Consider the following 14647-nt stretch of genomic DNA (forward strand, 5'->3'; position numbering starts at 1 on the left):
TATTAAGTACAACTTTGGGCTCATTGGGAATTTTATTCCCAATATCTGCTGTATTGAGTCATGTACTTTCTTCCAAAGTTTCTGAATTTCCCTGCAATGCCACCATATATGATAGATGTTTCCCTTTTCACAATCACACCCCCAACAATTCCCCTGTGCTAATTTATAAGGGTTTTTTAAAGCTTCCATGGGGTGTAATATCACCTGTTCATTATTTTCATGTGGTTCTCTTTTAGATCCTGTGCTACTTGATCTTTGGAATAGCGGTATATAAATAAAACAAATTATTATTATTACTGTACATTTATTTGTTCTATTCCAGGCATTTTGCCATTCTTCCATTTCAATTTTGCATCCCATATCCTGCGCCCATTTCCCCATATACTCTTTTACAGTCTCCTGTTCCATATTCATCCTCAACAGTAGTTTGTGTCATTTGGATATCTTTTTCTTATCAGGTTGCCAGAACAAATCATCCAATCCGTTTTGTCTGGCTTCGATCCCTATTGTTTTGTTGTCTACCAGAAATCTTTGTTTTAGCTGGTAGAAATTAAACCACTGTATATTATGTCCTTCCTTGTCAATATCTTCCCTAGATCTTATCGACCAATTCCCTGATTGATCCTTCTTAAGCCAATGTTTGTAAGTGAGCCAATTACTGATGCTTATCCATCTACCGAAGAGTGGTTCCTGGGCCGATGTCCGAAGGGGTAACTTGAAATAAAATGTCTTTTTAATCTTGTTCCAAGTGAATAGTAAAGAGTTCCTCATTGGATGATTATTGAAATCGTTATTCATCCCCAACTTCTCATAACATAAGAAGGCGTGCCAACCAAATCTTAACTGCACATCCTCTAGATCAAGCATTTCTTTGTCCTCTAATTTAATCCAGTTTTGGATCCAAATTAGATTACATGCCCAATAATATAATCTGAAGTCTGGGAGCGAATAACCCCTCTCTCTGAAGCATCTTTGAGCTCCTCCCATTTAATCCAAGGTTTGTGTCCTTTCCATATGGATTTTTTTAGCTCGGCTTCCCAACCTTTAAATATCTTATCCTTAATCTCTACTGGCAAATTTTGTAGCAGAAACATAATTTTCTGTAGAACTGCCATTTTGATTACGGCAATTCTGCCTAGTAGTGAAAGATTTAACCAGCTCCATCTCCTTAAATTTTCTCTTATGTCTTTCCATACCCCTAAATAATTATTGTCTTTAGAAATCCAAATTCCTAAGCACCTCAGTTTCTTTCCTACTTGGAAGCCCGGTTTCCTCTTTCATTCCTCTACCTCTTCTCCAGTCATATTTTTAGTTATCAACACTGTCTGGTCTTTATTGATTTTCAGTCCTGTGAATTTGCCAAATTTGTTAGCTCCTGTAGCAGCGGTTCTCTGCCCCGATTTGGGTCCTCCAAAAACTGTTACCAGGTCATCCGCAAACGGTCTTATCTTGGTTTCATTTCCTTTCCTGTTAATCCCTTTTATATTTGGATTACCTTTAACAGAGGAAATCAAAATTTCCATCACTACTAAGAATAAGAGCGGTGATATCGGGCATCCTTGCCTTGTGCCCTTATTGATCATACATCCTTGGGATCTTTCTCCGTTGATAATTAAGTAAGCTCTTTGCCGATTATATATTTGCCTTATTGTCTCCCATTTCCATACTTTTTACCACTTCTATCAAAAAATCCCATCTCTCACCGTCGAAGGCTTTCTCCGTGTCAATAGCAATTAGGGCACATTTTTTCTCATTATTGACCTGGTAAAATTCAAGACAATTCATAATTGTTCTGATATTGTTCCTAATCTTTTTGCCTGGTAAAAACCCGTTTTGCTCCTTCCCAATTGTCGAATTCAAAATTCCCTTCAGTCTGCTGGCAAGTATTTGTGTGAATCTCTTATAATCAGTGTTCAGCAAACTTATTGGTCTATAATTAGTCATTAACAAGCTGTCCTTTCCTTCTTTAGGAATCAAAGTGATACTCGCTCGCTCTCATGAGTCTGGAATCCCCTCTGCATTAATAGGATTAAACCATTTATATAGTGGATCCACTAGTTCCCCTTGAAATATTTCATAATATCCGTCCACTCCAGGGGATTTCCCCTCTTTATAATCTTCTTATCTTCCCTCCGTCTATGGGGCCTGCAAAGGGAGGGGGCTTCCTTTCCTGGGGAGGGCATGGTCTAGATCTTCCCCCTCTATGGGGCTTCAAAAGAAGGCTCCAGGGCAGAGGAGAATGTGGCCCAATAGAGGGACCCTAACGTTTCCCCAAATGAGCACATTCTCCATCTCTCTGTCCAGAGGCAGAGCCCTCTTTCCCAAAATGGCTGCTGAGGGAGTCCTATCCAAATGCCCCCTGTCTTTCAGCAGCCCCCTTTATGCCATGTCTTCCCTTGGCACTTTCCTTCTTTCCTTTCTTTAACCTCCATCCCTTCAAGGAAGGGGGCTTTCAGGCAAAGAACTAACAATGGCTTCCATGTCCTTTCTGCATGTTCCCAGAGGAGGATGACTGATCTTTGCAGGGTTGTTGTGAAGGGTAAGGAAAGGACGTGTGTGTGTGGGGGGGAGGGCTAATCCAGGTCCTGTGGGCCTCTAAGCCTAGTTGCCAGGGGGGTATCCCTCTCCCCAGAAGGGGCTTTGAGCTCCCTCCGTCTGCCTGTTCTTGGCTTTGGCCTAAATCTGGGCTCTTCTCTCCCCCACAGACAGAGCCCCCTTCCCCAGGGAAAACCACTTCCCCCCAGAAAGCTGTTGTTTCCAATGCTATTGAAGCCTATGCTATCTGATGCTTTTTATTTGTCACAAAAGTCTTTTGACTGGGAGCCTCCCCTCTTCCCAGAGATGAAGAGGGTGCCCCCATTGGAAGACCAAAGAGGGGGGCTTGCCAGCCCTTATCTCCCCCCAAATGAGGAGGAAGGAAGGGAGAGTCTCTCCTCTGCCCCACTTTCCAGGAGGGAGGGGCTCCTTAAAGACCTTTTTACATCTTAAGGACCCTGCCCCCTCCCCCCATGACCATGCCTCTCCTCAAGTGCCCCCTGCCCCCTTTTTCTCATACATTTCTCTCCCCCACTTCCATCTCTTCCTCCCTCTGAACAGACTGTGAGGGCAGCAATGGCTTCAGGGCCTGAGACTGAGCATGTGCACATGCCGCAAAGGCCCCTCCTGAGCATGCGCAGGGATCACCAGGGCCTTGCTGCTGCTGCTGAGGCTTATTCTGTTGACAGCCTTTGTGGAAAGGGAAGGAGTGCACCCTTCTTTCCTTTCTTCCTTCCTTTGAGGAAACTTGGAGGATGCCAGAATGGAGTCCAAGGAGGAGCTGGACTCAGGAGGGGAAGGGAAGGAAGGAAGGCTCTGCTTTGTACATATAGCTCCATCTGTCTGTTTGGTATGTGTTTGTGTGTGTTTGCCTCTGTTCTTCTTATGGCTGGGAATGGAGCTGAGGACTGATGAGAGAATAAAGCGTATTTTGTGCAAATTCATAACTTCTGTGCATCAAAGAGTCCAACGCATTGAAACAACAAATAACTTTATTGAGAAAACATCAGAAATTCAGTGTTTAAACCAGAACTGTCCTCCCCAAGACAAAGAATACATTGAAACCCCAACACCTAAAACCCACCCTCTTCCAATCCTAGCCTCCACCTCCACAGTCACACAGTCTATGCCCCAAAGGGAACAAGGCCCCCTTTGCCATTCCCAGAAACTAGACCCCTTTCTGTTAATACCTGCCCACACCTTTCTTCAGATAACATCCCACACTTTCCAAAAGCTATCATTCCCATAACTATTCTAGCCAGTTGTAAAAAAAAATCCCAACACCCCCATCTAGCTGACCTATGCCATGACCCATAATCCCCAGCCAAGTTTATAACCTGAAGCAATTATCTATACTAATAGCAATTAAACTTAACAAACTATAACTTTAAAACAGAAACAGACATATAGACAGACAAACGTAACACACAAAATCACAAGGGCATTTCTTTGCATTATTGGATTGAAAATATCCTTTTTGTATTTCTTATTGACAAAAACAATGTTAGTTTACTGCTGAGATTGGAGTAGCTTCTCTCCTGTGTGGACTCTCTGATGTTTCACTAGGCTTGAGTTCTGAGAGAAACATTTCCCACAATGCTGGCATTTGTATGGCTTCTCTCCAGTGTGGACTCTCTGATGTGTCACTAGGTGTGACTTCTCAGAAAAACATTTCCCACAACGCTGGCATTTGTATGGCTTCTCTCCTGTGTGGACTCTCTGATGTATCACTAGGTGTGGCTGCCAAGAAAAACATTTCCCACAATGCTGGCATTTGTATGCCTTCTTTCCTGTGTGGACTCTCTGATGTATCACTAGGTGTGGCTGCCGAGAAAAACATTTCCCACAATGCTGGCATTTGTATGGCTTCTCTCCTGTGTGGACTCTCTGATGTTTCACTAGGTCTGACTTTGAAGAAGAACATTTCCCACAATGCTGGCATTTGTATGGCTTCTCTCCTGTGTGGACTCTTTGATGTTTAACTAGGCTTGACTTCTCAGAAAAACATTTCCCACAACGCTGGCATTTGTATGGCTTCTCTCCTGTGTGGACTCTCTGATGTATCACTAGGTGTGGCTGCTGAGAAAAACATTTCCCACAACGCTGGCATTTGTATGGCTTCTCTCCTGTGTGGACTCTCTGATGTCTCACTAGGTGTGACTTTGAAGAAAAACCATTCTTACAATGCTGGCATTTGTATGGCTTCTCTCCTGTGTGGACTCTCTCATGTGCCACTAGGATTGACTTGTAAGCAATTTTTTTCCCACAATGCTGGCATTTATGTGACTTCTTTCTTGTGTGGACTCTCTCATGACTCACAAGTTCTTCTGTAAAGAAGGACAATCACAGTCAAGAATGAATATCAGAATTAAGAGAGGAGGGTGTTACCCCAATTTTTAACCCTTGCTGAACCCTCCCTATTTGATATTAAATTAATTAAGTTGGTGAGAGTGACCCGAGCATGACACCATTGCAGATGTCCCAAATCCATGAAACAATTGTATCCCTACTGACAGGAGCAAAGAAGAGATTGTAGTAGAACTCCCTTAAGGGAATTGGTCGAAGCAGATAGTCAAAGGGCTGTTGAAAAAATATTCCGTTAAACATGATTTAAAATATTTTGATTGACAAGTGGCATCATTTCCTGTGAGACTGCCATAGAGTACTGAGTCAGAGCCCAAAGCATGATGCAATCTAACTGCAGAGGTCACTTCATGCTCTTTTGCACCAGATGACTCACAACCAATACACTATACAGCTCATCTGCAGATTGGTGTAGACTGGATTGGAGTTGTGTGTACAAGAGATTGTGAAGTTGATGGAAGTCAGAGAGCTTGCAAAGATTTGTATTATTTTGCAACTCAGGATAGAGAACCTCCAAGGACTTGGGTGAAATCAACTGTGTCTGTGAGTTACTTGTAAGTGTGGACAGTAGTTAGTGCATTGCCAAAACCTATATCTGGATATTTGTTTCCATACTCTGCTATGTTATTGTTGAGCTGCATCTGGAAGTGTTGCTTTCAGATTGCGCTGTACATTGGCTTATGAACAGGACTGGAATTCAGAGCCAAGAAGGACCTGAGAGCTGGTGTGCTAATCCCTTTTGTCTGAGGTATTTGCATCAAGCATCTGTTGCATTCAGTTTGGATTTAGACAATTCTTTCCCCACCCAGGAAACATACTAAAGCGATTTAAACCATTTTGAACCCTTAGTCTCTGTCCGAAAGCAACAATTTCAGTATAAATGTCCGCCCCGATAGTTATTGTTCTTTGGCGTCAGTCCCGTTGCAGAGAGAAACTCTGTTGGTTTACATGGCTAAGCACCTCAATATACTCAACAAAACCACTTTCCGTTCCCTTGCAGGACCCTCAGCAATTGGAATCAAGAACATTCTAGGAAATGTATTACCATTAGTATAGCTTTACATTATTCACCAATCCCACCTTTTTTACTTACCTCTTGTGTGTATGAATGAATGCTTGTGTGTGTGTGTGTGTGCGCGCGCGCGCCGTGTGGGTGCATGTATTTTGCTTTTTCCCTAAATAAAACATAAAAACCCATTTGAAATGCCTCTGGAGTTATGTGAGATTGTGTGCCTGGTATAGTTGGGCTGACCTCCGAGGTCACTGTTGCCTGATGAAAATTATGTCTCTTCTTAGGGCTAAGTACCAAATCCCCCCCCCCCCCAAAACCATAGCACTTGCAAGTGTCCTCCCCAGACTCCAGCATTTTGAGTAACAAAGGGCTCCTGGAACCAAAAAGGCAGCTAAGCAAGCTCAAGTTGGAAAATAAAAGTGCTTTTTCTCTAATTGTGTCCTCCTTTCCTTCCTTCCGAAATATTACTCATAATTGCTAAATAAAACCACTTAATATGTCTGAAAACAAGGACCTGAGCCGGTTCTCATTAGTTCACTGAAACCAGTTCTGAAAATCTGTCAGAACTGCCTCCCAATCTCCAAGGCCCCTCTCCTGGCCCTTCCCAGAGGTCCCTTCCTCTCCGCACAGAGCTAGGCGATCCTGGCTTTGCTCCTGCCTTCCCCTCCTGGCTCCCAGAGGCCTGATCCCCTTCACTTTCTCCCTCTGCTCTCTAACCTTCTTTCTTGCTCATCAGCATCTCATTTTCAGCATCTCTTCCATGCCTTTCACTTTTTCACTTTCCGTCCATCTCTTTATCACAGACATATACGCACAGAGTGTGATGCATAAAAGGGACACTTTGAGGCCCATTTCTTGAGAAAGGCAGGATAATCAATATACAAATAATTCATTGGCAAAGGCAGAGCAAAGGAGCTGGGACCTGGACTCCAATTTTGGTGAGGGTGAAGTGCCAGGGAGCAGTCTTAAAACAGCCTTAAAACATCTATAAGACAGGCATGGACTACTGATGGGGTTTGGAGGAGATCTCAGGGGCAACCCCACATTGTATTGCTGGGGGGGGGGATGAAATAATATTTTGCCCCTCAACATCCCACAGCATCCCTTTGGGGAAGTGGAGGCCATTTTACCACTGTTGAGCTCTCTCTGAGCCACTGCAGGCCCAAGAGAGGTCTTTCCCCCAAGAAGACTCTCCAGAGCTTTAAAAGGATGGAAGAGGCGCCAAAAAAAAGTAGGAAACTTGCCCAGGGATGTGCTGAGTACAATTTGGGTGTGAAAAGCATTAATCTCTTTGGCTTTTCCCCACAAAATCCTAGAATAGGAAGTTTAGGATGGAGTATTTAGAATCCTTAGAAGCTGGAGAGCAATAGTGCCTCACTGAACTACAAATTCAGATATTCTACAGGATGTTGCTATCACAATTAAACTATGCTTTAAAGGGCTCAAGGATTCCAAGGAGACCACAAGTTGAACATGGGCCAACAGTGTGATGCAGCAGCTACAACGGCCCATGTGATTCTAGGGTGCATCATTACAAGAACAGTTTCTAGATCAAGAGAAGTAATAGTGCCACTCTATTCTGATTTGGTCAGGCCTCCCTTGGAATAATCCTGTGTCCAGTTCTGGGCCCCACAATTCAAAAAGGATGTTGACAAATTGGAGCATGTCCAAAGGAGGGCAACCGAAGTGGTGAAGGGTCTGGAAAACATCAGGCTCTATGAGGAGCAGCTTAGAGAGCTGGTTATGTTTGGCCTGGGTAAAAGAAGATAACGAGTGGATATGATAGCCATTGTTCAGTATTTGAAAGGGTGTCATTTTGCGCAAGGAAAAGGCTTGCTTTCTGCTGCTACAGAGAAAGGGAGACACCACAATGGATGCAAGCCACAGGGAAAGAAGTTCCACCGAAACATTAGCAGGAACTTTGTGACAGTAAGAGCTCTTATACAGTGGAATATACTCCCTTAGAGTTTGGTGGAGTCCCCTTTTTTGGAGGTCTTTCAAGAGGCTGGATGGCCATCTCTTGGGGGTGATTTGAATGTGTATTCCTGCAGGGCAGAAGGGGGTTCAACTGGATGGCCCTTGTGGTCTATTCCTATTCTATGATACTATAATTCTAATGGAACCATAGCGACACGATAATATAGTATGAAAGGGCCCTCAGTCTTTATAGAAAGAGCAATGGGTTCAGGTTCCTTACCTACAGAAGCCACATTCTCATAATTGTCCATCATTACAGAATTGTACAAAAGTTTCTGTTTCTTTGTCAACAGATTCCATTCTTCTTCAGAGAAATATACTGCCACATCTGCAAAGGTCACCTGAAATAGAAAATAGCCCTCATCCAGAGAGTGACTAAGCAAAAGGGGAGGAAAGAACATGGTGCATCCAAATATTATTTGATCACTTCAGAATTCCGTCCAGGAAATAAACTTTAAATGCCGTCAGCCAGAAAAAAGCTACTGCCTTTGAGATGTTTCTCCTGAATCCTTTCAATATAATCTACAATATAATAAAAAATATAATTTAGGCCATGGTTCAGCTATTGAGGATGGATTAGGATACTGACTATCCAAACACATACATTATATTTAGCCACAAAAGAATTATGGTGCATTTAGCCATTTCTTGCCAAATTTCGGAGGCAAATGTCATTTTAAAAAACAGTTCTGGGGAGCACTCTGGACTTGAGGGCCACTGGGCCCATCCTCAGTTTAGATCCAGAGATGGTCTCCCATATCCCCAACATTTCACAGACCGAAAAAGCAAGGCACATGTGGACAAGCAACACCAGAAGGTGGTGAGGATGGCCAAAGTTGTTTATTGGGAAGATCACACAAGCTATGAAGGGCACAGCAGTTTGCTTTTGCCTCACCCTCCTGGCAAGGGAAGACCCTGGCAACTTATCTCCTCTCCTCTCCCCCCTTTTGAGTTGATGGGGTGCAAACTCCTTGGAAGTCATTTTGCAGCAACTGAAATGAGTTGAGGAGAAGGAGGAAAGTGGCTGGAGGAGAGAGAAAACGGGATATTTTTGAAAGCATCTGAAAAAGTAGGGTGACAGAGGATTAACCTTTCTCTGCCAAACTGGGACAATATGTTCTCCACTTGCTTTCATGAGCTGGCCCAACAATGACACAAATGAAACTAATAGAAAGGATGGCAACTCACCAAAGAGTTGTTGTACTTCAACCGCCTCTTTCTCTTGGAGCCCAACTTCCTCTGCTTGGCCTCTGTGTTAGCCATTAGGTGGGTAAGGGGGAGGGTGTCCTGGTGGCCCTGCAGTTGGGTCTCTTCCAGCAAAATATGCCCCAAAGCTGTATACAAGGAAGCCGAGATGAAGTTCCTGAGAAAAGAGACTAGGGTTAGGCTTTATTTGTCAAAAAATCCCGCATCACTCAAAGACACAGAGAACAGCATGCTGCTGGTGAGATACGCAGGTGACATATGCCTCCTTTGGGCCAATGCAGAGATGGGTATCCCCTTCCTCCCTCTTCACCAAAGCCCCCTGGACCTAGCATAGATTCACTGCAGCTCCCCTACACAACAGATACTCCATGTTAAAATGCTTTTGACATTGCTATTTTGCGCAGCACGTGAGGCAACATGTTAACGTATGGCGCCACATTCTCCACCTTGACTGTAGTCAGTAGCTTGTGAGCTGAAGAAACACCTGTCGCCTTCTCAGTGAGCAAAGAGACACTGTAATCTTCTCTCAGATGAGGCTTTTATTCATATAAGATGTTCCACTGTGTACAACACTATATACATCGACACCCTCCACCATCCACACCAGTAACAACCCACTCTGAGGCACACACTGTCTGACTCTTCCTCAGTGACAGTTGAGAATGACAGTTGACAGTTGCATCAACATTCCAGTGATGCTCTGTTTAAGTGCTGACACATCTAACTGCCACTAGAGCTGTCAATGACTTCCACAACAGCTCCACCTAGTGGCCACATGCATGTCATTTCCTGAGACCTGTTCACCATGGTCCTGACACTCCATGCCTTGTGAGAGTGGAGGGGGTCAGGGGATGGGGAATTGGAGAGGACCCTGGCTATGTCCCTGTAGCTAGATGTGAAATGAGCGCATCATCTGCTGAAACCTCCTGACCTCCCCAGTGGCCCTCAGAGGAGAAGGCCTTCCTTTGGCTTCTGGCTAGAGAAACACAGCTGGAGGCTTCTCCAATGCCTCGCACCCAACACTCTCATCAGGCATGGAATGACCATGGAGCATGGCTTCCACAATTCCCATGTTTCATTTTGTATTCCTTCTAATTTCACATCTATTTTAAACCTCTCCCTCATTTGATGATAAAGATACCAGTGACAATCTAGGCCAGATTCTTTACGTTCTTCTTGTGTTTTGATCTCTAGTTTTCCTTGCGATTCTTTCAGGACATCCTTGTATCTTAACCATTTAATTTTCTGGATACCTTTCCTCCCGAAAAGAGCCTCATGCGGCAAACACCATAAAGGTATTTTTGGACATATTCTACACTTGTTTTTCCCCAGATCTTCAGTAGAGCTTTTCTTATGAAATGGTGTGTGCTTTCTTAATGAACTTTCTCTTTACCGTAAATTAGGTATCCATTCCACCCAAATCTTAAATGTTCACCCTCCACACATAACAACTGTTCATTCTCTAACAAAACCCATTCTCTAGTCCAAACTAAACAACAAGCAGCATAATAAAGTTTTAAGTTTGGTAAACCCAGCCCTCCTCTACTTTTGTCATCACAAAGTATTTTCGCTTTTATCCTGGCTCTTTTTTTATTCCAAATACATTTTGAGATTTCCTTTTGCCAAAGATTCAAGGGCTTTTCATTCTGGATGATGGGTATCGCTTGAAACAGAAACAGTCTTTCAGGAAGGAAACTCATTTGGATCAGTGATATTGTTCCTAATAGCGATAAGTGTAATTTCCCCCATTTTTCTAGGTCTTTTCTGATTTCCTTCCATGTGTCTCATAGTTATTGTGAAATAGATCTGAGTTTTTATTTTTTATATTTATTCCTAGATATTTAACTTTCTTTCCCACTTTAAATCCACTAATTTCTTCCTGCATTTGTTCTTCCTTTTCCCCATATTTTTTTTATTAATGTTGTTTTGTCTCTGTTTCCTTTTAGTCCTGAAACATATTCCAATTCCACTATTACATCCATCAATTCTCTTGTGCTTTTTTCTGGGTTCTCCAGAGAATACAAATGTCGTCTGAGAAGACTCTCATTTTAAACTCAGTTGTTTTTAATTTTTATTCCATTGATCTTATTTTCTAATCTTATCCTATTATTCAGTGCTTCAAGGATCAGAATGAACAAAAGGGGTGAAAGTGGGAAAGCTTGCCTTGTACCTTTAGAAATCTTAAATTCTTCTGTTTCTTTATAGTTAACAATTAGTTTGGCTCTTTGATCTTTATACATTGCCTTTATTCATCTTAAATAAGAAGCTCCTATTTCCATTTTTTCAAGTGTCACAAATAACATATCCCATCCTATGTTACTGAAGGCCTTTTCTAAAAAGATAAGTGTTTTTTTCGTTGTGCCTTTGAAAATATTCAATTATATTTCAGGTGTTTTGTATGTTATCACTGACTTGTCCTTATGAATCCAGTGTTTAAGAACTTTTTTGAGTCTATGGGCCAAAGTCATAGAAAATAGTGTATAATCCATATTTAATAAGGAAATTAGCCTATAGCTCTTTACCTCAATTGCATCTCTATCTTCTTTTAACAGCAAAGTTAAATTAACTTGTTTCCATGTTTCAGGATAATGGTTTTCTTTGATGGCATTTTCTTTGATGGCATTTACAGGAAGAAATACCTTTAAACCCTTTGATCTTTTTCCTTAATATGACATGTAAACTGAAAAAGGAAGTAGCTAAAAGATTTCCCAGACTAATTTTGTAGATGGTCACTCACAGTATTGGAAAAGCATCCAAATTCCTAAAATAGAGGAGTGGATAATTAAACTAAGAGAAGCAAAGGGATTGGACATTTTAACCGCAATCATGAGGGATAAACCAGTTGAGAAAACTAAAGAGAACTGGTCATGCTTTGATTTATTTTGTAATACCAATGATTAATTAACGATCCCAGATATCATATGGAAAGTCTACATGAATATTAGAGGTTTAACACGTATCGATACCTTGTAGGAATTTAAGTAAATTAAATAAAAGGGTCATCTTAGCTTAACTGGGAAGTAACTTAATAGCACATTTCTGACAGTTTTGTATATCAGGATGTTATTTATTGCATGTTTTATGTGTATGTTATAGGTATTTCTACTTTTTGTTGTTGTAGTTGTATTTGTTATGCAAATGTCTTGGTACATTTTTTTAATTTTTGTTTGTAAAGGATTGTTTATAAATAAATTACAAAAGAAAAAAGTGGTTTCCAACCGGATTATTTCTGTAGTTCAGATACAGCCTCAGTCGGTTATAAAGGATAGAAGAACCCAAGTCGTACTTTTATCCTGTTAAGAATGGTTTTGCTTTTTTCAATAAAAGCAGTTTGCTTTTCTGTCTAATCCTTATTTTTGTTGTTCTTGTTTGTTTCTATGTTTGTTTGTTTCATTCTTGGTAATATGAGTTATTCTGGTCTGTCTCCTTCCTTCTTGCCTTAAAATCTATTAATAAGCAAACTGGGGGGACTTTAAAATTCCCAAAGGAGCCACTTTTGGCCTTTTTTGGGGACTAGCCTCCTCTTAGAAGCCAAAGCCCAATGTTTGTGAAGAAGAATAAGAATAAGGCTTACATTAAAACTATCTTCCCCATTTCTGATCCCTTTTAAGACCCATGTTCCCCAGAAAGAGCAGAACTGTGTAAGAAAACACTCTCAGAAAAGATACACAAAAGACACACAAAGAGACACACTTCCTTCCTTTTGGCCCAAGGAGCCTGGCCTCCTTCTGACTCTGGAGCCTCAGGAGAAAAGAGAAGCCTCTGTTCAACTGAGGACTCAGAGAAGGTTCTGGAACATTATTCCCCACAATCACAAGCAGAACAAAATGGCCTCCAGAACACAAAATGGCCACCTCTGCCTCAGCACTTGGCAGTTTGAGGCCTTCAGGGAACCCAAAATGGAGGAGGAAAGGGCCCCAAAGTCAGAAGGGACCACAAACAGCATTTCCAAACCTTAACAACACCTAAAATCTTTCCTGATGATATAATATAGAGACTCACTGAGATACTCTTTATAAATACCTCTTTCCATGTCTTTATAAATAAATAAAATGTACTAATAACTAATGCTACTACTAATAATAGTAATAATAAGTTACAACCAGGAGATTTCTCCCTGTGGCTTCTCCCCCAGAGGCCTCTGCGTATGCTCAGGAGCCCCTTCTTCTTCCTCTGCAGAATCCTCCAGAGGTCTCTCTGCTCCTCCTCTTCCTCTTCCTCCTCAGGTCCTTCTTCTAAGCCTTCCTCCTTTACCTCAGGCCCTTCCTGTAAGGCCTTCCTCTTCCTCCACCTCCTCCTCAGGCCCTTCCTCCAAGCCTTCCTCCTCCTCCTCCTCCTCCTCCTCCTCCTCAGGCCCTTCCTCCAAGCCTTCCTCCTCCTCCTCCTCCCCTTCCTCCTCCTCCTCTTCTGGCCCTTCCTCCAAGCCTTCCTCCTCCTCCTCCTCCCCTTCCTCCTCCTCCTCCTCAGGCCCTTCCTCCAAGCCTTCCTCCTCCTCCTCCTCCCCTTCCTCCTCCTCCTCCTCAGGCCCTTCCTCCAAGCCTTCCTCCTCCTCCTCCTCCCCTTCCTCCTCCTCCTCCTCAGGCCCTTCCTCTAAGCCTTCCTCCTCCTCCTCCTCCTCTTCCTCCTCCTCCTCCTCAGGCCCTTCCTCTAAGCCTTCCTCCTCCTTTTCCTCCCAGACTTTGGGGGAGAATTGTGTGCCTTCAATTCCTTCCTGAGCATCCTAAGGCAAAACTGTCACAGGAGTTTCTTTGTAGATTTTGTTGCAGAGGGTTTACCATTGCCATCCTTTGAGGCTGAGAGAGTGTGCCTTGGGGGCTTGGGGTGTGCTGCGTGCCTTGAACTCGTGTCTAGTGACCCTATTCCCAGGGTTTTCTTGCCTTCAGGTTTGCCTTTCACGTTGCCCTTTGTCTTCCTCTGAGGCTGAGAGAGTGTCTGCTGCCCAAGGTTCCCCCGCAGCAGGTTTCATGGCCCAGAATGAATGCCATTTTCATCATGTAGATGTGTGTTTGTGTGTGTGTGTTGTATGCCTTCCAGCTGGCCATTGGTCTTCCTCTGAGGCTGAGAGAGTGTGACTTACCCAAGGTCACCCATTTTATATAATGGGACTTGAGCACCCATGGATTTTGCTATCCAAACCAAATCCCAAAGGATACCAAGGGCCCATTGTTTTTAAATCTTTTTTTGCAAACAGCAAAGCAGATCTTGCTTGCCTGAACTTTGCATGTTCAAGAGCAGTGTTGGGCAAATGCTAAGAGCTGCCTTGTGAGGTTAGGAAGAGGGTCCTGGAAAACAGTCCTCTTCCTCTGGACCCACAGACTCAGAAAGACATGGGCCCCCCATTCAATGGGACCCCTTTCTTTGAGGCTGCTCTAGGTCCAGGAGGGTCTCTCAGGAGAGATTGGGAAAGTCAGCCTTTGAGGAGCTCTGGTCCTTAAAGGTTAATATCTCCAGGCTTTGCTGAGAGGGCAATATTTGGGATTTGGGCAGATCTAGGCTGCAGGGCTCTCTCAGATCTGGTTCAAAAACACTGCAGAAATTATGATGATGATAATG

At 42.9% G+C, this 14647-nt stretch overlaps 2 protein-coding genes across 2 annotated transcripts in view; both read right to left on the reverse strand.

Moving 5' to 3' along the window:
- LOC149290465 (uncharacterized) overlaps positions 1 to 9219 on the reverse strand; it is a 200153-nt gene extending 190934 nt beyond the window's left edge. The window contains exons 1-2 of the mRNA XM_089489217.1: positions 9077 to 9219; positions 8109 to 8229 (exon numbers count right to left, since the gene is read on the reverse strand). Of these exons, the coding sequence (XP_089345343.1) occupies positions 8109 to 8229; positions 9077 to 9151 (196 nt within the window). The 5' untranslated portion in view covers positions 9152 to 9219. The remainder of the gene's footprint in view (positions 1 to 8108; positions 8230 to 9076) is intronic.
- The window catches only part of LOC149290470 (uncharacterized), a 165415-nt gene that overhangs the window by 60449 nt on the left and 90319 nt on the right, over positions 1 to 14647 (reverse strand). The gene's annotated exons all lie outside the window — the stretch shown is intronic.

The sequence above is a fragment of the Sceloporus occidentalis genome, unplaced genomic scaffold (genome assembly GCF_023333645.1).
Source record: "Sceloporus occidentalis isolate IW3139 unplaced genomic scaffold, rSceOcc1.0.p SCAF_39, whole genome shotgun sequence".
NCBI classification, from domain to species: Eukaryota; Metazoa; Chordata; class Lepidosauria; order Squamata; family Phrynosomatidae; genus Sceloporus; species Sceloporus occidentalis.